We start from the raw sequence: 22,336 nt of genomic DNA, 5'->3' as shown, positions 1-22,336 counted from the left end.
TAAATCTATTTTCACCCCTGGTTATTAGTCGCTATGATAAAATTGGTGTAATCATTCAGATGTGTGTAAAGAGGTCGATGACAACCAGAAGGTATTGGGTCATTTGGATTTTTATTCAAAGGACTTATGTCACTTTAAAGCACATGGTACTAGTTTGTTCACGTAGAAAAGAGCTGACATTAAGGGCACCTCTTCTCATGGTTCAAAAAAAAGAGTGGGCAACAAATAAAAACTTTCCCATTCCACCTCCCAAACCTGCATAAAACAATCAATGTACAAAAACAAACTAAGTGGTCCGAATAGCATTAAAAATCAAGTATCCCAAACTGGTTGAAAGCTGCACTCCAAACCTTGTGGCACCTCATGACTACGTAGTACATTTAGAGAACAGACTTACATTTACATGACAGGGTTGTGTCAACCACCACATCCCTTCCCACCCATAACAGCCCCCTCCAAGACCTCCTGTCCATCTGACGATTGCCTTTGACCTTTTGACAGTGGGGTCATGCGCTCAGCCTATGGTTAGCCTACGGTCGCCAGGCCTGTGTCTGTGCAGTCGATGGCCGCCGCGGTCAGAGAAGGCACAAGGCCGCGTCATGAGAATTGGATCTGCTGCACGCCAGGAATCTACAGGAGCAGACAGAGGCAATGGAGAGAACGGTCATGGATATGTCATAATGGTCTCGTTCTGGTTCAAATGTCTGATGTCACTTACCTGTTGATATGAGGTGGTGTACACCATGACGTTCTGCTGTTGGCCGTCGGCTGTTATTATTCCGGCTGGCAGTTGATTCGCTGGAATGGAGGGAAGAGGACGTTACAAAACCGTCCACAGCACAAGAATATAATATGCCATTTAGCAGACGCTTTTATCCAAAGCGACTTAGTAATGCCTGCATACATTTTACATATGTATGCAGGCACGACTCTAAAGCCTTTACTTTAGTATGAGATGACAAAATTGAGAACAATTCTGCACCACTTACTGAAGCTATCGTCTGTAAGCTCCTCCCCCAGGCCTTCTCCCACCGACACACCTGGGATTCCCTTCTCCCCCTTCATCGCCTAGGAAACAACACATTGTGAGAGATTAAATAGCATGTGATGTGCGATTGTTCATGGACACTTGGGATTGTGTGAGAGAGACTGTCAGAGCAGAAGAAGTGTGTTTAGTTGTACCTCTCTGAACTTCTGCAGGTAGAGTTTGAGGGGCTCCACGTACATGTCGAAGCCCAGGGTTGACATGGCAAACAGGATGTCCTCTCCGTTGATGGTCTTTCTTTTCTCCTGGTGGCAGCGCTCACTGGCCTCCGACGTGATAAAGCTGATGAACTCGCTCACACACTCCTGCACACACTCCTTGGCGTCTTTCGCTATCTGTGAGACACACACACAATTTAGGACAAAGAGGAATAGGAGGAGGAGAACGTTTGTGGGTCGTATTCACTTGGCACCAAACAGGGGGGGAAAAAAACTGACTGAAAGCTAAGCTAACAAGCTTGCTAACTTTAAGTGTGTGACATTGTCACAGATTGGTTGTCATTCCATTTTTATAACACTCAATTCAATACGGACAAATCAGGACTGATTTAACAAAGCCTGTTCGTTTGGGAATATGCCGAAGAACAAAGGTAAGGGAGGAAAGAATCGGCGACGAGGTAAAAATGAGAATGAATCAGAAAGAGAGCTGGTATTCAAAGAGGATAGCCAAGAATATGCACAGGTAATTAAGATGGACTAGCTGAACTTGTCCAATAAGAAAAAATGTTTTTTCTGTTAAACGTTTTACAATGGTGTGCAATTATGAATATGACAAGTCTTGCTCTCACACAGCCCACACACACACACCATGGTTACCTTCCCGGTCTGTGGGATGCCGTTCTTCATGATGCGTGCCACGTTAGCGATGGGGAGGTAGATGTCCTGCTCCCGGAAGTTCTCTTTCATGCCCCCGTCATCATGGTCATTCAGACTCTCCTCTCCATCATCTTCATCACATGCATTATTATGTTGAAAACATGGATCATTAGGTACTGACACTGTTGCATTGAGATGTACAGAAAGTGATAATGTAGTTGTGGCTGCTTTGCAGTGATGTATTGTTGTCTCTGCCTTCTTGCGGTTGTCTGTGCCCAATAATGTTTGTACCATGTTGTGTTCCTACCTTGCTATGTTGTTGTCTTAGGTCTCGCTTTGTGTACTGTTGTAGTGTCTCTTGTCGTGATGTGTGTTTTGTCCTATCTTTTATTTAAATCCCAGCCCCGTCCCCGCTGAAGCCCTTTTGCGTTTTGGTAGGCCGTCATTGTAAATAACAATGTTTAACTCACTTGTCTAGTTAAAAAATAATGACACTACAGTACATTTTGATTTGAGGCATATTCAATTCATAATACACCCACACCTGGTTCCCCAATTAGGAATGAATTCATCAGCTGATGTCCCTTACCATCTTGAGACTGGAGTACATATCCTCCTGACATGTATTCTCCAGAGATGCCTAACGTTAGCTGGGAGGCGTCGGTGGTGGAACGGTCTTCTTCCATCTGGAACAAAGGACATGGTTTACTCAAATAGCTGAATTGTTGGAAGGCACTTACTGTTGACTGGCTAGCTTTAGCTAGCTAGCCAAGTGTTCGCCAGGTTAGGTTGCTAGAAAACTGTTAGCTAGCATGTCTACCAAATTAGTTTAATTTCTCTGACCAAGTGTGTGGTTGTTTGCTAAATGGGAAGCTAGCAAGCTAACGTTAGCTAGCAAATGTTTCGTTCGAAATATAATTTCGACAAATGAAGCAATAGCTTTAGTTAGGTAGCCATTTGACCCTCACACATGTTGATTGACTAATCAACGACTATTGTTGCAACGAAACCACTCTGGATTCCTGGGTACAATTTAACGTTATATAGTAGCCACATTGGTTGTCTCATTGCAAGACCTCTCTGCTCACAATGAAATTCCATATCGGAATTTCGGCCTGTTCTTTGTGTCGAAAACTGAGGCAGGGGGACATGGCATGATATGAAGCTAATTAATAATTTTGACTACACTTCCTGCTCTCAAAGTCCTAAACGCAACAAGTACAAATTAGTCAGGGACTGACATTTCCATTCGAGCTAACGAGGAATTGGTTAACAATCATTGGCCGGAGCCAGACACAAACCTGCAATGAAGCCCTGGTTGGTTACCTTCTCAAAACGGCCGTTGGTTGGACAGAAAATGGCTGCAAAAGAACCAGTCCCAGCGCGGAGCTACGCGTCCTCCAAAAATACATTGCACTACCTCCCCCGACCGCCAGGCGGCCGCTCTGTCAAAGTGTCAACCTTCACTACATTGTGTTCTACTCAAAAGCGACCCTCCCTTTCTCTGTGTGCATTTCTTACCATTTTATTGTTTTAAAGAAAAGCTTTGACTAATACAATGTAATGGTGATGTCATCATGCAGTATGTCTGTTATGGTTATATAACAACAGGGTGTTTTCATTACATAGCAGACCTAGTGCAAAATTGTATTGCATTTAACACACTTACTGATTGATTGAATATATTATTGTGTATTCACATTATTACAGTGATATTCATATCCATGCGTTTGCCTGTTATCACCACGAGTGAACATCAGCGCAGTACCTTTTGCGCATGCGTTTGTGTACTGTCCCTCTGACAGTAAACCAAAATCGGCACACTCGCTGACCGTCGAGTCAGAAATTTCAGCGAAACTATTTGGAAATGTTGACCGCTGTAACAAACTCCTTCCAGAATCATCTTGAAGGATAGAATACACTTGATAGAACTTTCCAACAACACGTTCCTTTGGTGGGACTCATATTTTATTGAATGTATTTATTTATTTACGTGTGTTGGTAAATTCATATTGTATGCTTCTCTTTGGATCATGTTTCTCTACGAAATCAGATTATTAAAAAAATATGGACCCATCCAATATTTATTTATTGATAATCAATAGTGTAATCGAAGATGGTAAAGTAATTATTATTATTATTAATAAAAAATGGTAACATCAAGGCGGTGACCCGATCCTGTAGGTTCATGCTCTACAACATTCGCAGAGTACGACCCTGCCTCACACAGGAAGCGGCGCAGGTCCTAATCCAGGCACTTGTCATCTCCCGTCTGGATTACTGCAACTCGCTGTTGGCTGGGCTCCCTGCCTGTGCCATTAAACCCCTACAACTCATCCAGAACGCCGCAACCCGTCTGGTGTTCAACCTTCCCAAGTTCTCTCACGTCACCCCGCTCCTCCGCTCTCTCCACTGGCTTCCAGTTGAAGCTCGCATCCGCTACAAGACCATGGTGATTGCCTACGGAGCTGTGAAGGGATCGGCACCTCCATACCTTCAGGCTCTGATCAGGCCCTACACCCAAACAAGGGCACTGCGTTCATCCACCTCTGGCCTGCTGGCCCCCCTACCTCTGAGGAAGCACAGTTCCCGCTCAGCCCAGTCAAAACTGTTCGCTGCTCTGGCACCCCAATGGTGGAACAAGCTCCCTCACGACGCCAGGACAGCGGAGTCAATCACCACCTTCCGGAGACACCTGAAACCCCACCTCTTTAAGGAATACCTAGGATAGGATAAAGTAGTCCTTCTAACCCCCCCCCCCTTAAAAGATTTAGATGCACTATTGTAAAGTGGTTGTTCCACTGGATATCACAAGGTGAATGCACCAATTTGTAAGTCGCTCTGGATAAGAGCGTCTGCTAAATGACTTAAATGTAAATGTAAATGTAAAGAAATTCTGTGGTATGACGTTCACTCTGACTCATAAAGAAAAAGTGCAGCTCTGATTTTATCCACCAGGTGGCTACATTGCACCAACACAAATTGAATTGAGGCAGTGCTGAATTGTGAACTTCACTAGTCCCAGTCGAATTGATTAACATAATATCAAATATCATAAACGGAACAATGGTCTTTGCTTCTGCTGCTGATGCAAATGTTTGTTGAAAAATGCCCTAACTTGTATTTTTACACCCCTTCAATATGTTTCACTCTGAGACCACATGCCGATCTAATTCCAACCCACTATGGCTCAGACATGGATGTTGAAATGGGTGTGGACATAAAATTATGTTTTTCTGTTGCTGTAACAATATCTGAAAGGTTGCAACAATCTATGTGGACACAACATAATTCTCCTTTGCACACTGCCTACACCAACTTTGATAGAAACACCCATAGAGTGAAATGTTAAATCCTCTTTTTAAGAGAGCATAATGTCTTTCAAATTCAGAGTTAAACGAGTTGACACATTTTCTCAGGGGTTATTGGAGGAATTATACATGTGGTGTGCTAATCACCCAGAGAGACAAAGAAGCACACTTCAAAGATGTCTCTTTGTGCTCAAGGTTGTGATTTAGCCTCATTTCCTTCTCTAATGGAAATATCAAATAGCTAATGCTTACTGTATGACTGTATGGACCCTAATGTTCTCTCTCTCTCTCTCTCTCTCTCTCTCTCTGGAGAGCTACTCTACCTTCCTGTAGGTTTTCTTTCCAACCCCAGCAGTCTCTCCTCCTAGGTCTGATGAGCACACAAGAGGCTGGTCTGTCTTGCGGCAGAGACATGGAGCAGACAAGGCTGTCCTGTGGACAGTATGACTATGACCTGCTGGTCATTGGAGGGGGGTCTGGAGGACTGGCTGTGTCCAAGGTGGGTCACTAATACTACACGACATCTACAGTACTGCCTGTCTGTGTCTCTTCCTGTCTGTCACTGATCTACCACCCTCTTTATGGATCTGTCTCACCTTCTCTTCTAGTCTTGCTCTTTTTTTGTGAGGAATTGTTATTTTAATTCAGTTTCAAATTCAGAGAAACTCAATAATAACAATTATTTGAGTTTAATCCATTCTCCCCTGCAGTTTCTCTTAATGATCTTTCTATCTCGATCCCTATATGTCCGTTTGAATCTCTTTTTCTCCTTTCTGGGATTTGCACCCTCTTTAAAGGTCAGATATTCCCTCTCTCTACCTGTAGTCAACCTGCATAAAGCTGTGTTAACCCCAATTTGCTGTGAGCCAGCCTACACACACTAACATGTTTATTCAGCAGTCATCTGATCTGGCCAATGCTCACAGTGTGCCCAAGCATACTGTGATAATTATCATATAAATAGATTTTATGCTAATAACATGAGATGTTATATTCTGAAATCCAGAGGTAACTGAAAATGAGAGGAAGGAACTTGACAGTGGGAGGATTTGGGATTTGACTTTATCCGACTGACACCTCTTTTTACCTTCACCCACTTCTCTGTCTGTATTCCCCCTTTCTTTTCCCCCTTTTCTCTTTCAGGAAGCTGCTGGCTTTGGGAGGAGGGTGCTGGTCCTTGACTTGGTGGCTCCCACCCCTGAAGTCACTAAATGGCGTGTGTGATGCAGACAGTGTTTTCACCATATTGCCTATTACTTTATTACATAATGTCATTTTGTGCTCAATCATTTTATGAGTGGTTATTGACTTTCGCTGTCCGCCAGGTCTAGGTGGTTCCAGTGTGAACGTGGGCAGTATTCCCAGGAAGATCCTGCACCAAGCCTCCTTGCTGGGAAAAGCCATTCAGGATGCCCGGAAGTACGGCTGGAAGTTTGAGGAACAGGGTGAGAGTTGGAGAGGGTCTGGGGCATCAGTTACAGTGCATGATATGTATTTGGGGCATCAGTTCTATTATAGTCTAGATATGTATTTTGTTCCATTGAATCAATATTGAATGTGTGTGTTAGTTATCATTCCGTCAAATGTTATCTTTAGTTATTTGCGTCCTATCCAGAGTTTAAATGCTAGTCGTTGATTAGATGTTTGTGTTGCTACGTGTTCATATTGTCTGTTGTTATGTGCTATTATGGTCTGTAGGGTCCCATGGCTGGGGTGAGATGGTGGACACGGTACAACAACATGTGAAGTCTGTGAGCTTTGAGCTGAGGAGGGAGCTGAGGGACAGTGATGTCACCTACCTGAACGCCCATGGAGAGATACAGGAGCCACACACTGGACAGGTCAGTATGGGGAGGGGCTGCTGGACAGGTCAGAATAATGGGAGTAGAGGGAGGTCTGGACAGGTCAGAATAATGGGAGTAGTGGGGCTTCTGGACAGGTCAGAATAATGGGAGTAGAGGGGCTTCTGGACAGGTCAGAATAATGGGAGTAGTGGGGCTTCTGGACAGGTCAGAATAATGGGAGTAGAGGGGCTTCTGGACAGGTCAGAATAATGGGAGTAGAGGGGCTTCTGGACAGGTCAGAATAATGGGAGTAGAGGGGCTTCTGGACAGGTCAGAATAATGGGAGTAGAGGGAGGTCTGGACAGGTCAGAATAATGGGAGTAGGAGGAGGTCTGGACAGGTCAGAATAATGGGAGTAGAGGGGGTTCTGGACAGGTTAGAATAATGGGAGTAGAGGGAGGTCTGGACAGGTTAGAATAATGGGAGTAGAGGGAGGTCTGGACAGGTCAGAATAATGGGAGTAGAGGGAGGTCTGGACAGGTCAGAATAATGGGAGTAGAGGGGCTTCTGGACAGGTCAGAATAATGGGAGTAGAGGGAGGTCTGGACAGGTCAGAATAATGGGAGTAGAGGGAGGTCTGGACAGGTCAGAATAATGGGAGTAGAGGGGCTTCTGGACAGGTCAGAATAATGGGAGTAGAGGGAGGTCTGGACAGGTCAGAATAATGGGAGTAGAGGGAGGTCTGGACAGGTCAGAATAATGGGAGTAGAGGGAGGTCTGGACAGGTCAGAATAATGGGAGTAGAGGGGCTTCTGGACAGGTCAGAATAATGGGAGTAGAGGGAGGTCTGGACAGGTGAGAATAATGGGAGTAGAGGGAGGTCTGGACAGGTTAGAATAATGGGAGTAGAGGGAGGTCTGGACAGGTCAGAATAATGGGAGTAGAGTGAGGTCTGGACAGGTCAGAATAATGGGAGTAGAGGGAGGTCTGGACAGGTCAGAATAATGGGAGTAGAGGGGCTTCTGGACAGGTCAGAATAATGGGAGTAGAGGGGCTTCTGGACAGGTCAGAATAATGGGAGTAGAGGGAGGTCTGGACAGGTCAGAATAATGGGAGTAGAGGGAGGTCTGGACAGGTGTGAATAATGGGAGTAGAGGGAGGTCTGGACAGGTGTGAATAATGGGAGTAGAGGGAGGTCTGGACAGGTGAGAATAATGGGAGTAGAGGGAGGTCTGGACAGGTCAGAATAATGGGAGTAGAGGGAGGTCTGGACAGGTCAGAATAATGGGAGTAGAGGGAGGTCTGGACAGGTGGGAATAATGGGAGTAGAGGGAGGTCTGGACAGGTGAGAATAATGGGAGTAGAGGGGCTTCTGGACAGGTCAGAATAATGGGAGTAGAGGGAGGTCTGGACAGGTGTGAATAATGGGAGTAGAGGGAGGTCTGGACAGGTGAGAATAATGGGAGTAGAGGGAGGTCTGGACAGGTGAGAATAATGGGAGTAGAGGGGCTTCTGGACAGGTGGGAATAATGGGAGTAGAGGGAGGTCTGGACAGGTGAGAATAATGGGAGTAGAGGGAGGTCTGGACAGGTTAGAATAATGGGAGTAGAGGGAGGTCTGGACAGGTCAGAATAATGGGAGTAGAGGGAGGTCTGGACAGGTGAGAATAATGGGAGTAGAGGGAGGTCTGGACAGGTCAGAATAATGGGAGTAGAGGGAGGTCTGGACAGGTGAGAATAATGGGAGTAGAGGGAGGTCTGGACAGGTGAGAATAATGGGAGTAGAGGGAGGTCTGGACAGGTCAGAATAATGGGACTAGAGGGGCTTCTGGACAGGTGGGAATAATGGGAGTAGAGGGAGGTCTGGACAGGTGAGAATAATGGGAGTAGAGGGAGGTCTGGACAGGTGGGAATAATGGGAGTAGAGGGAGGTCTGGACAGGTCAGAATAATGGGAGTAGAGGGAGGTCTGGACAGGTCAGAATAATGGGAGTAGAGGGAGGTCTGGACAGGTCAGAATAATGGGAGTAGAGGGAGGTCTGGACAGGTCAGAATAATGGGAGTAGAGGGAGGTCTGGACAGGTCAGAATAATGGGAGTAGAGGGAGGTCTGGACAGGTCAGAATAATGGGAGTAGAGGGGCTTCTGGACAGGTGGGAATAATGGGAGTAGAGGGAGGTCTGGACAGGTCAGAATAATGGGAGTAGAGGGAGGTCTGGACAGGTCAGAATAATGGGAGTAGAGGGAGGTCTGGACAGGTCAGAATAATGGGAGTAGAGGGAGGTCTGGACAGGTGAGAATAATGGGAGTAGAGGGAGGTCTGGACAGGTCAGAATAATGGGAGTAGAGGGAGGTCTGGACAGGTGTGAATAATGGGAGTAGAGGGAGGTCTGGACAGGTGAGAATAATGGGAGTAGAGGGGCTTCTGGACAGGTCAGAATAATGGGAGTAGAGGGAGGTCTGGACAGGTGGGAATAATGGGAGTAGAGGGAGGTCTGGACAGGTGGGAATAATGGGAGTAGAGGGAGGTCTGGACAGGTGAGAATAATGGGAGTAGAGGGAGGTCTGGACAGGTGTGAATAATGGGAGTAGAGGGAGGTCTGGACAGGTCAGAATAATGGGAGTAGAGGGAGGTCTGGACAGGTGAGAATAATGGGAGTAGAGGGAGGTCTGGACAGGTCAGAATAATGGGAGTAGAGGGAGGTCTGGACAGGTCAGAATAATGGGAGTAGAGGGAGGTCTGGACAGGTGAGAATAATGGGAGTAGAGGGGCTTCTGGACAGGTCAGAATAATGGGAGTAGAGGGAGGTCTGGACAGGTCAGAATAATGGGAGTAGTGGGGCTTCTGGACAGGTCAGAATAATGGGAGTAGAGGGAGGTCTGGACAGGTGAGAATAATGGGAGTAGAGGGAGGTCTGGACAGGTGTGAATAATGGGAGTAGAGAGAGGTATGGACAGGTCAGAATAATGGGAGTAGAGGGGCTTCTGGACAGGTCAGAATAATGGGAGTAGAGGGGCTTCTGGACAGGTCAGAATAATGGGAGTAGAGGGAGGTCTGGACAGGTCAGAATAATGGGAGTAGAGGGGCTTCTGGACAGGTCAGAATAATGGGAGTAGAGGGGCTTCTGGACAGGTCAGAATAATGGGAGTAGAGGGAGGTCTGGACAGGTCAGAATAATGGGAGTAGAGGGAGGTCTGGACAGGTCAGAATAATGGGAGTAGAGGGAGGTCTGGACAGGTCAGAATAATGGGAGTAGAGGGAGGTCTGGACAGGTCAGAATAATGGGAGTAGAGGGAGGTCTGGACAGGTCAGAATAATGGGAGTAGAGGGAGGTCTGGACAGGTCAGAATAATGGGAGTAGAGGGAGGTCTGGACAGGTCAGAATAATGGGAGTAGAGGGAGGTCTGGACAGGGTGGTGGTGGGTGTTGTGTACAGCTAAGCATGAGAAAGCAGTTTGGATAGGGAATAATACAATGTTCTCTTTTTAACAGCTTTCCAATTAACCCTAATTTGAAGAGGGAGTGGTTAAAATTGATTGGACACACCTAGTAAGCAATAGTATACACAAGTTGGACACACCTAGTAACTATTGCTTACTAGGTGTGTCCAGTCAATTTTAACCACTCCCTCTTCAAATTAGGGTTAATTGGAAAAGCTGTTAAAAAGAGAACATTGTATTATTTCTTTGTACTCCCTGACGAAGGCCATGCAGCCGATTTTTAAAAACATTGTTTCTATTGAACATGCCATACTAATAAAGGCATTTTAATCAATTATATGAAGAGTGCCTTGGTCCTCCTTTCTTTTTGATGACCAACTCACCCCTTTTACCAAAGAGCACCTTCTGTCTACCAACATTTACTATTGTGTACCTTAGTAGCGCTTCCCTTTCTCCTCTTTCTACTAACTGGGTGAAAGTGTTGTGGTCAGATGAGACCAAAATGGAGCTTTTTGGCATCAACTCAACTCGCTGTGTTTGGAGGAGGAGGAATGCTGCCTATGACCCCAAGAACACCACCCCCACCGTCAACCATGGAGGTGGAAACATTATGCCTTGGGGTGATTTTCTGCTAAGGGGACAGGACAACTTCCCCGCATCAAAGAGACGATGGACGGGGCCATGTACCGTCAAATCTTGGGTGAAAACCCTCTTTCCCTTAGCCAGGGCATTGAAAATGACTTGTGGATGTGTATTCCAGCATGACAATGACCCAAAACACACGGCCAAGGCAACAAAGGAGTGGCTCAAGAAGAAGCACATTAAGGTCCTGGAGTGGCCTAGCCAGTCTCCAGACCTTAATCCCATAGAAAATCTGTGGAGGGAGCTGAAGGTTCGAGTTGCCAAACGTCAGCCTCGAAACCTTAATGACTTGGAGAAGATCTGCAAAGAGGAGTGGAACAAAATCCCTCCTGAGATGTGTGCAAACCTGGTGGCCAACTACAAGAAACGTCTGACCTCTGTGATTGCCAACAAGGGTTTTGCCACCAAGTACTAAGTCATGTTTTGCAGAGGGGTCAAATACTTATTTCCCTCATTAAAATGCAAACAATTTTATAACATTTTTGACATGCGGTTTTCTGGATTTTTGTTGTTATTCTGTCTCTCATTGTTCAAATAAACCTGCCATTAAAATTATAGACTGATCATTTCTTTGTCAGTGGGCAAACGTACAAAATCAGCAGGGGATCAAATACTTTTTTCCCCCACTGTATCTGTTAGGTTGAGCAGATTGAAGCAGGCAGTCTCAAAGTGCCTGTCTCCACTGATGGGAGGGAGACTTTTCAGGAAGAGGTTAATATGCTGGGGTTTTACATCTACATTTGAGTCATTTAGCAGACACTGTCATCCAGAGCGACTTACAGTAGTGAGTGCGTATAGGTTTCGTACTGGTCCCCTGTGGGAATGGAACCCACAACCTTGGCGTTGCAAGCACCATGCTCTACCTACTGAGCCACACCGTCGCTAACTTATCACACTATTAGTTGTTCCCTCCCACGGAGTATTCTACCTGTGGGTTGTCAGAGGAGAATGCCAGTCTCAAGTTTAGAGAGGACAATGTGGAGGTACACACACAACATACAAAACACACACAGTAGTTATGTATTCTATGTCCTTTATTATTTGTTATTGTTGTTTGCATTGTCGAGAAAGAACCTGCAAGAAAGCATTTCATTGGACGATGTATAGCATGCGTAACCAACCCGTACATACGACTAATACAACTTGAAACTTGATCTCCTCTCTGTAGGTGTATCATAGCTACTACAGGCCATTGGAGTGGACGGTACCTAGAAGGGACAAGATGCTATGCTAAAGTAATCTGCCACATACCTGACCAGGTCAGCACTCACTTCATGACATGTGTTGGGATTTTATGGCTTTACTTTAAATGTCTTTACTCTTTGAGGGCATTCTCTTTCCTCTAAAGCAGGGATGGGCCACTCCAGTCCTCTGGGGCCATCCCTAGAAAACACAGCTGATTAAAACCTGTTAGGGCTAGGGGGCAGCATTGACACGGCTGGATAAAAAACATACCCGATTTAATCTGGTTACCACTCCTACTCAGTAACTAGAATATGCATATACTTATTACATATGGATAGAAAACACCCTACATTTTCTAAAACTGTTTGAATGGTGTCTGTGAGTATAACAGAACTCAAATGGCAGGTCAAAACCTGAGAGATTCCTTTACAGGAAGTGGCCTGTCTGACCATTTCTGGAACTTCTTTGCCATCTCTATCATTTACTAAGGATCTCTGCTCTAACGTGACACTTCCCACGTCTTCCATAGGCTCTCATAGCCCGGGAAAAAGAGAATGTCGTCATTCCAGCCCCAGGCCGAAACACATTATCGCCTTTCTCAAGTGGCCCATCAAGAGACACTAGCTTATGCGCGTGACCCCGACCGCCCCCGCCTTTGGGATTTTTTCCTCTGTTTGCCGAAAAGGAGATTCCCTGTCGGAATATTATCGCTTTTCTACGAGAAAAATGACGTAAAAATTGATTTTAAACAGCGGTTGACATGCTTCGACGTACGGCAATGGAATACTTTGAATTTTATTGTCAGGAATTGCGCCAAGCGCGACACTTCTTTACTATTTCGGATAGTGTCTGGAACGCATACGAACAAAACGCCGCTATTCGGATATAACGATGGATTATTTTGGACCAAACCAACATTTGTTATTGAAGTAGACGTCCTGGGTGTGCATTCTGACGAAGACAACAAAAGGTAATGACATTTTTATAATAGTAAATATGATTATGGTGAGTGCTAAACTTGCCGGGTGTCTAAATAGCGAGCCCGTGATGCCTGGGCTATGTACTTAGAATATTGCAAAATGTGCTTTCACCAAAAAGCTATTTTAAAATCGGACATATCGAGTGCATAGAGGAGGTCTGTATCTATAATTCTTAAAATAATTGTTATGCTTTTTGTGAACGTTTATCGTGAGTAATTTAGTAAAATGTTAGCGAATTCCCCGTAAGTTTGCGGGGGTATGCTAGTTCTGAACGTCACATGCTAATGTAAAAAGCTGGTTTTTGATATAAATATGAACTTGATTGAACAAAACATGCATGTATTGTATAACATAATGTCCTAGGGTTGTCATCTGATGAAGATCATCAAAGGTGAGTGCTGCATTTAGCTGTCTTCTGGGTTTTGGTGACATTATATGCTGGCTTGAAAAATGGGTGTCTGATTATTTCTGGCTTGGTACTCTGCTGACATAATCTAATGTTTTGCTTTCGTTGTAAAGCCTTTTTGAAATCGGACAGTGTGGTTAGATTAACGAGAGTCTTATCTTTAAATGGCTGTAAAATAGTCATATGTTTGAGAAATTGAAGTAATATGATTTTGAAGATTTTGAAAATCGCGCCACAGGATGGCAGTGGCTGTTACGTAGGTGGGACGAATTCGTCCCGCCGGTCCCATACCAATTATTGGAGTCGGGTGTGTTAGCTGGGGCAAAAGTGTGACACAAGTCAGGCCCCGGAGGACTGGAGTTACCCATCCCTGCTCTAGAGGAACACTTCTCCATGTTCATTCAGCTTTTGCCACCGTGTATAGGTGTATTTGTGTGTGTGTTTTCTGTATATTATAGTGTGTGTGTGTTCTGTCACCTCCACAGGAGTGTGTGGTAGGTCTCCATGTGATGGGGCCCAGTGCAGGGCAGGTGATCCAGGGCTTTGCTGTGGCTCTGAGGTGTGGTCTGATCAAACAGCAGCTGGACACCACCGTGGGACTCCACCCTGTTTGTGCCCAGGTCAGTACGCCAGTTTCTTTACCTCTCCATTGCAATAACTAATGTATGGTGAACAATTTGGCACAAAATGGTCGCCATACATTATCAAAAGTCCAACGGTCCCAGATCAACTGTCTCTGATGGTTTGCTTGCTGCTAATGCTCCCTGTGTGAATTATTCATAGACTTACATTACAAACCACATCACACACAGTCCATTTCCTGTAAGCTAAAACAGGATGGAGCCCTCAGCCCAATGTTCTGCTGGGCTGCTTTTCACTCTCCTGACACTTTGAAGACTTTCTTGAGACTTTAATAAACAGTTTAATGGAGTTTGTAGAAAACTTTAGTTTCCAACTGAGCAGGGAAGATGGGATTTGAGAAGTGTGATGTGGTACATTAATGGCTCACAGAGGTTTTATAACAGTAGTGCTGGGTGGGGTGGGTTTTTGTTTGGAAACTGTCTGAACTTCGCACACACGTTTTCTCTCTCTTGAAAGGATGTTGAGTCTGTGTTGTTAAATGGTTATTAATTGTGTGTCTCTCCCTCAGGTGTTGACCAACCTGACAGTAGCTCAGCGTGCCACTGACACCATGATGGTCAGAGGAAACTGCTGAGGTTAGCCCCCTGCTGTCAATCACGGTTGCCTGTCAGAACATCCTCATTGTTGAGTGACGGGCAGCAGGGCAGCTATCAACCGTCCAATGACGTCTGAGTCCGGAGCCTGGTTGACAGGTGGGCGGGGACTGACACTGCTGCTGCTGGCCCTAGACACTGGGGTCACTTCCTGTTTACATGTTTTTTTTTCTCTTTTAAACTCTTTCTTTTGCCATATTAATGAACCAAACTTTGATATTAACCTGCGGAGGCACCTCTGGCACCTTTCAGCTGTGAACTCTGCAGTCCATATGAACACTCATTAGTCTGTGACTGTACTGGCTCAGTTTAATGGCTGCTGAGTAGCGATAAAGCCCTGTTTGAGCATTTAAATACTGTAGAAACACAGTTCATGCTTTTATGCAGGGTTCTGTACCTACAGATTGAAGGGATTTAAGTGCCATAATGTAATGTAATGAACAGATCGAGATTAAAGTATTATCAGAGTAAAGAAATATTCATTAATAAAATGCTCTTACTTTTAATGAAGGTAAGTGGTTCACATAGGGATACACTAACCTAAGACTACAAACTGTCTGTCTTTTTCTCTCTCCCTCACTATCTCCATTTTGTCATTCTCTCTGTCTCACTTCTGCAGGACATAGTGACTGACTTAAACACTGTGATGAATATTCACAGGGATCATTAGTAAGGTCTCTCATACTAATAGGAGGAGAGACAGGGGCAAAAGGCTGCAACACCTAGAATGATAGAGAACCCCCCCCCCTAATAAGTGTGCACATGTGTGCATGTATGTGTTTGTGCTGCATATGCAGTCTCTTTTATGCAGACACTTTTTTCACCTGTCAGCACATACTCACCGTTACTACCCCATGGAACATTGTAGAGGCATGCTTCACTAACGATTTAGTTCTGCTTGAGGAAGACATTTTTTATTACTGCTTACAGTTCCGCTTGTCCTCTAGACAACCTTGCTATTTATTCCTTATGCAGACACATTGAGCATTCAGAGACTGAGACTGATGTACCAATAAGGGAAAGTACACCAGTCTACAAACACTATTAAGATATAAATAGATCAATAGAAGGAAAGCGGAACAGTGTAGATGTATTTGATATCACCCAGAACAAGTTATTAGGAATACCATTCAGCTATGTCTCCAATTGTCCCAGTTATAATCATATAACGATACATTTATTCATATTTTTGTCACTTTGCTTTGGGATCTTTCAGAAGGTATTTCCTTTGGTTTTTAGAATAGATCACTGTGGACTTGCTCGATAAAGCCTCACGGTGAAGGTGTCCTAATACCCATAAAACCTAGCAGTCAAACAGAAAAATGGCTCCAGTCATTTTTCCATCATTCATTATTTCCATAGGGGATTTTAGAAACACTTCAAATAAGGGCTGTGTTTCATGTAGGCTTACCATGGCGTGATGATAACCATATAAATCGCTCTTGGACAAGCCCCACATTTTTAGCAAAAAAATAATACACATTTTTTTGGGGGGGGCTTGCCTGTTTGGCATGTTATTTTGGCATTAATATGTGTCACATATCAGTTTGCAAACAATGTACAATATATATATATATATATATATATATATATATACAGTTAGGGAAAAAAGTATTTGATCCCCTGCTGATTTTGTACGTTTGCCCACTGACAAAGAAATTATCAGTCTATAATTTTAATGGTGGGTTTATTTGAACAGTGAGAGACAGAATAACAACAAAATCCAGAAAAACGCATGTCAAAAATGTTATAAAATGATTTGCATTTTAACGAGGGAAATAAGTATTTGACCCCCTCTCAATCAGAAAGATTTCTGGCTCCCAGGTGTCTTTTATACAGGTAACGAGCTGAGATTAGGAGCACAGTCTTAAAGGGAGTGCTCCTAATCTCAGTTTGTTACCTGTATAAAAGACACCTGTCCACAGAAGCAATCAATCAATCAGATTCCAAACTCTCCACCATGGCCAAGACCAAAGAGCTCTCCAAGGATGTCAGGGACAAGATTGTAGACCTACACAAGGCTGGAATGGGCTACAAGACCATCGCCAAGCAGCTTGGTGAGAAGGTGACAGCAGTTGGTGCGATTATTCGCAAATGGAAGAAACACAAAAGAACTGTCAGTCTCCCTCGGCATGGGGCTCCATGCAAGATCTCACCTCGTGGAGTTGCAATGATCATGAGAATGGTGAGGAATCAGCCCAGTACTACACGGGAGGATCTTGTCAATGATCTCAAGGCAGCTGGGTCCATAGTCACCAAGAAAACAATTGGTAACACACAACGCCGTGAAGGACTGAAATCTTGCAGCGCCCGCAAGGTCCCCCTGCTCAAGAAAGAACATATACATGCCCGCCTGAAGTTTGTCACTGAACATCTGATTCAGAGGACAACTGGGTGAAAGTGTTGTGGTCAGATGAGACCAAAATGGAGCTCTTTGGCATCAACTCAACTCGCCGTGTTTGGAGGAGGAGGAATGCTGCCTATGACCCCAAGAACACCATCCCCACCGTCAAACATGGAGGTGGAAACATTATGCTTTGGGGTGTTTTTCTGCTAAGGGGACAGGACAACTTCACCGCATCAAAGAGACGATGGACGGGGCCATGCACCGTCAAATCTTGGGTGAGAACCTCCTTCCCTCAGCCAGGGCATTGAAAATGGGTTGTGGATGGGTATTCCAGCATGAAAATCACCCAAAACACACGGCCTAGGCAACAAAGGAGTGACTCAAGAAGAAACACATTAAAGTCCTGGAGTGGCCTAGCCAGTCTCCAGACCTTAATCCCATAGAAAATCTGTGGAGGGAGCTGAAGGTTCGAGTTGCCAAACGTCAGCCTCGAAACCTTAATGACTTGGAGAAGATCTGCAAAGAGGAGTGGAACAAAATCCCTCCTGAGATGTGTGCAAACCTGGTGGCCAACTACAAGAAACGTCTGACCTCTGTGATTGCCAACAAGGGTTTTGCCACCAAGTACTAAGTCATGATTTGCAGAGGGGTCAAATACTTATTTCCCTCATTAAAATGCAAATAATTTTATAACATTTTTGACATGCGTTTTTCGGGATTTTTGTTGTTATTCTGTCTCTCACTGTTCAAATAAACCTGCCATTAAAATTATAGACTGGTCATTTCTTTGTCAGTGGGCAAACGTACAAAATCAGCAGGGGATCAAATACTTTTTTCCCTCACTGTATATATCATTGAGTTAATAAAGCTACATACAAACATGGTCTCTTTTTTGTTTTCTTGAGTAAGGCAGCTCCAAAATGCAGGTGTTTCAGCCTAACTCAGTGCTTTCTGTGGTGGTGGGGCAAGCCAGCAGAAAATACGGAGCATTGCGCTGTGATTGGCTCAGTGTTCTGTCACTCATGGTGACACTTCTTCACTGCGAAATCTAAGGGTAGACTTCGAAAATTCTAGCCCTTTGGGTGCTGCCATAGAGTTACATTAGAAGTGCCCATCCAAGAAGGTGCAAGGTCATTGGCCACAGATAAAATATGGCCAAATTATACTTTCAAAATCTTAGCTAGCAGTCATCATCATGAATCAAGTCGACAGTCTACTGGCAAATCCTTTTCAATCCTTGTCATATGAAGAGAAATTATGAAGAGAAATTATAGATCAAATGTATCGGTGCTCATCGGCCATTGGACATAAACATTACACAACAAGTTGGAAATCTGAAATTCAACAATGAGTGGTTTGGAAGGAAGTGAACACAGCACAACAAGGTGAGTCCAAAAATGTATTGTATGCTGCTGCATAAATTATGTAATATGCCAGGGAGATATGTATAATGTAGCTAAGAAAGTAATACTAAGTGTATTGTATAGTAAGGTGTTAGTAGCACATGTGCTTCACCCTAATAATTTGGTCCCTTTTCCCCTCTTAATTTCACCTACTGTTCTGACTTGGTGGTGCACATGTAAGCTTATAGCCTGTTTTAGAGAAATGTAATCACTGAATATTGTAAGGGCTTTCATTGTCTGCTTATATGCCCCCGTTATTTATCCACGGTTCTGAGTTGGTGTACAGGGAGAATACTGTAAGAATGGCCTATGTTCTGAATTCTGTCGCTGTACATTTAAAAAGTGCTGAACAAATAGTTATATTGACAATGTCTATCCTAGCTCGCTCATGAATGTCTTAATCTAAATTACGGATTGCCTCTTATCCGCTCGTCGTTACCTTATGCCATAGTGTGTACATCTCAATTGTCAGTAGAAACCACATTTTTTTAAACAAGTCAGCCATATCAGCTATGTTTTTAAAAAGGCAGTAAATAAGGCTGATTTAACTGTTTCGCTGCCAGATAAGGCTCCGCTGATAGCCAGGTGTAGCAGTTGTAAGGTGTTGGGACTGCTGTTGGGACTCTGCAGTTGGGACAGCTTTATGTAGGCCCTAACAGTTTGTGGGCACCGTTTGTCACCATTTTAGTGCAATTAATGTATTGTTTAGTGTTGTGTAGTGTAGTGGCATGCATAATTAGTTTACTTTTTAATTCGTTTTCCACACCAAGATTTACATGCTAAAATCACCAGTGATGATGACTCACACTGTGGTACTCTATGGCAGGGTTTCCTGCCATCTACGTCTTGGTTTTTGCCCTAGCAATACACAGCTGATTCAAATAATCAAAGCTTGATGATGAGTTGATTATTTGAATCAGCTGTGTAGTGCTAGGGCAAAAACCCAAACTCTTTTCTATGGACACTTTGAGAAATATATCTGTCAACCATTGACACTAGGTGGTGCTATAATACCCATACCCATAGTATTGAGGAATTACCACATTGGCATAACGAATCCTTCTATGCCCTCTGCAAGACTGGCAAGGCAACGTCCAACGGGTAAAATGTGTCAAATTTAGCCATGTCATATTCAGGTAATACAAATATATTCAATTCATAACTCTCACTAGCCTGATTTGACAACATTATTAGATTTAAATTAAATTAACTCAATTGATTGGTGTGGATTTAAATGATCTAAATATGGTATTCCCATCACTGGACTTGAACAAGAACCATATATCTAATCTATAGATGCGCGCAATTCAATTAGCTACGCACATTTACTCACAAACTGATCCCCGAACCATTTTCATACAAGAACGCCGGTTTCTACAGTAGCCTACGTTATGTAATCTGTTATAATGAACAGTTTCCCATGTCTGTGTTATGTCAGCAGCATCGATCTAGTTCTCTGTTAGTGTTCGCCTGTTCTTGGTGTGAGAGGAATGTGAATTAATCCACACAGTACCTCTCTTACACAGCCACTCACTCAGATGGTGATAATTCATCTTTCCATAAATAGTCTTATTACAAGGGGGAAACACTTAGACATATTTAGCCACATACAAAAAGAAATATATAGCAATGTGGTATAAAACCATTCATTTCTCAGTGTGCGACGTGAGATAGCGGTTTTGTTTTACTCGTCTGCCTTGCTCATCGCGTTTGGGCGCGCTCATTTTCTGTTGCAAGAGGGGGCAGAATCGTTGTCTTGCTTCCCCTGTAGTTTAGGAGGTAGGGACGAATAGTACAGTCCAGAGCGAAAGCATTGAGCTCATTGAGTAGCGGACAATTGTAGCGAGTATCACCATCAGTACCACAACGGCACGCCAAGCCCCGGTGCTCAGACCGACCAACACACAGAAAATCCGCCACAGTCATTCCCTGACAGCCATGAAACAGACTCTGCTCGAGCTGATGAGGATGAGCAGAATATGCCGGATGGTACTCGCCACTTGTTTGGGATCTTTTATTCTGGTCATCTTTTATTTCCAAAGTATGTTCCAACCAGGTAGGTAGGGTCTCTGTCTCTCTCGAATTTGTTGTGTGTTGTGTTCATTGATCTGTGACCTCCTGCCCATTGCCCACTCTGTTGTGGCATGTTGATTTCGATGTATTCGTTGACTATGTTGAATCATGCATTTTATAAATAATGACAAGGTTGTAACACCCATCTATCCGGGTGACGCGTAATTCGATCCTGTGTCGCCGAGGTTGGGAAAGAATGTGTTCCCTGTTTTAGGTCAAACACTATCACATAGATTGTGCGTTTATGCAATTGATCGTTTAGGCTATTGTGCCAGAGTCAGTCATCTCTTGGGAAACGAGCACGACATGTGTGTTTTGAGATTGCTGTACGCATCGCCTGTAGTCGCGGGCGTTCTCGCTAGTATGGATGGATTATGTTTGTCTCTCTCCAGTCAGTTTAGCTGAAGTCGACCCAGTGCCAGCTGCCACGGCACCGTTCGGCCGCAGCCGTACAGTAGAGGCTCTGTGCCACGAATCAAAGAGCCCTGCTTTCAGACGCGCAAAGATCGCACTGTACAAACAGCAAAATGCCTCAATATTGACCTACAACAGGTTTACAGTAACGCGAAATTATTTCTGAGCAACTGTGTGGCGCTGTTAAATTCCTCCCATGACTGAAAGTGTTTAATTTGAGCTTCTGTTCCATGCCATGGTCCAGGATCAGAGAGGTGGCAAAAATAAACTTTTTAGAAAGGGATATAAAATAATGATATGTAAGTGACGTATGAGAGAAAAAACGTGTGATTTAATGACCTCAATTATTTTTAATACATTGGCTATGCTTTATTTCAATGTGGCCACGTCTCTATTTGCGGTAGTAGGGAATATAGTGATGTAAATAATAATAACAGGGTATTGTGCCATGTAGACTTTTCACAGCCAAAGTGACCGTATTATTGCTAAAGGGGATTTTGCAGTAATACTTTTTTCGTTCCCCTCCTTTGATTCAAAGTTGTGTCCGAAAGGTGAACAAGTGGTAATGGATTTTATTGAAAGGAAGGGGAATATCAGCGAATGCATTGTACTACAGAAGAACCAAGTACGAATGCGTAAAACTCAAATTGCCACGCTGTACTTCCACATCATTTGGTGGAATTTCTGAGTCCCCGGTTGTGAGTCATCGATGTAGACTACAGCCGCGACGGGGTTCTTATCACTAGCCTACTGCACCGGAATGCGTGTCATCCCTATTCCGTTAACCAAACATCACCGTGGAAACTGCCCCAGTATATGTGCGTTAGTGCGCACACAGATACTAGGTCATGTGGAGGAATGATTTCCAGCGGCGACGCATGACTCCCCCGCGACATTCTGTAGTTCCACAAAGACAAAAGGCTGAGGGGGTTGCTATAGGGAGCCTCTCCCAGGCATAGGGGTAGAGGCATGCATGGACCTATCTCGTTTTAGAAGAGGGGACATCTGAAAGTGTTGCATGTAATTGTTTTGAAGAATCCATGTCAGACATGTGAGAGAAAGCCCTGTGTAAGATGGTGTGTAAAATGGTGTGTGTCAGTGGTGGTGGAGCGGATGTGGGGTGTGTTTAATGGTAGTGGGGTTGTGTGTTTGGGATTATGAAGCGATTATGTGGGTGCGACCAGGGATTGACATTAAGGGTTGCCCTATTGCCAGAGGCAAATTAAACCTGATCTGAGGTTGCCCCATTAACGGCAGG

At 44.2% G+C, this 22,336-nt stretch overlaps 3 protein-coding genes across 11 annotated transcripts in view; 2 read left to right on the top strand and 1 right to left on the bottom strand.

The window, feature by feature from the left end:
* Window positions 1-92: 92 nt before the first annotated feature.
* LOC106609347 (nuclear transcription factor Y subunit beta) lies at window positions 93-3,314 on the bottom strand. 8 transcript variants are annotated; one of them, XM_014208086.2, is made up of 7 exons: window positions 3,187-3,314; window positions 2,450-2,546; window positions 1,852-1,991; window positions 1,183-1,380; window positions 990-1,068; window positions 719-798; window positions 93-630 (listed from the first exon to the last, which is right to left on the bottom strand). In XM_014208086.2, the coding sequence occupies exons 2-7, from the start codon at window positions 2,544-2,546 to the stop codon at window positions 598-600; spliced, it is 627 nt and encodes a 208-aa protein (XP_014063561.1). In that variant the 5' UTR covers window positions 3,187-3,314; the 3' UTR covers window positions 93-597. The 8 variants fall into 8 exon arrangements, with proteins under 8 accessions (XP_014063561.1, XP_014063560.1, XP_014063562.1 ...); XM_014208085.2 differs by having other exon boundaries at window positions 3,162-3,313; XM_014208087.2 differs by having other exon boundaries at window positions 1,861-1,991; window positions 3,162-3,312.
* A 1,359-nt stretch (window positions 3,315-4,673) lies between these two features.
* LOC106609375 (thioredoxin reductase 1, cytoplasmic) lies at window positions 4,674-15,317 on the top strand. Of its 2 annotated transcripts, XM_014208151.2 has the most exons (7): window positions 4,675-5,670; window positions 6,315-6,387; window positions 6,497-6,616; window positions 6,870-7,012; window positions 12,204-12,294; window positions 14,092-14,226; window positions 14,757-15,317. In XM_014208151.2, the coding sequence occupies exons 1-5, from the start codon at window positions 5,545-5,547 to the stop codon at window positions 12,267-12,269; spliced, it is 528 nt and encodes a 175-aa protein (XP_014063626.2). In that variant the 5' UTR covers window positions 4,675-5,544; the 3' UTR covers window positions 12,270-12,294; window positions 14,092-14,226; window positions 14,757-15,317. The 2 variants fall into 2 exon arrangements, with proteins under 2 accessions (XP_045577995.1, XP_014063626.2); XM_045722039.1 differs by lacking the exons at window positions 12,204-12,294; window positions 14,092-14,226; window positions 14,757-15,317 and having other exon boundaries at window positions 4,674-5,670; window positions 6,870-10,512.
* Window positions 15,318-20,414: 5,097 nt separating this feature from the next.
* The window catches only part of LOC106609345 (carbohydrate sulfotransferase 11), an 82,454-nt gene continuing 80,532 nt past the window's right edge, over window positions 20,415-22,336 (top strand). The window contains exon 1 of the mRNA XM_014208078.2: window positions 20,415-20,647. Coding sequence (XP_014063553.1) covers window positions 20,530-20,647 — 118 coding nt within the window. The 5' untranslated portion in view covers window positions 20,415-20,529. The remainder of the gene's footprint in view (window positions 20,648-22,336) is intronic.

This window comes from Salmo salar, chromosome ssa07 (assembly GCF_905237065.1).
Source record: "Salmo salar chromosome ssa07, Ssal_v3.1, whole genome shotgun sequence".
Classification (NCBI taxonomy): domain Eukaryota; kingdom Metazoa; phylum Chordata; class Actinopteri; order Salmoniformes; family Salmonidae; genus Salmo; species Salmo salar.
This window is presented reverse-complemented; position numbering and strand designations above follow the sequence as displayed.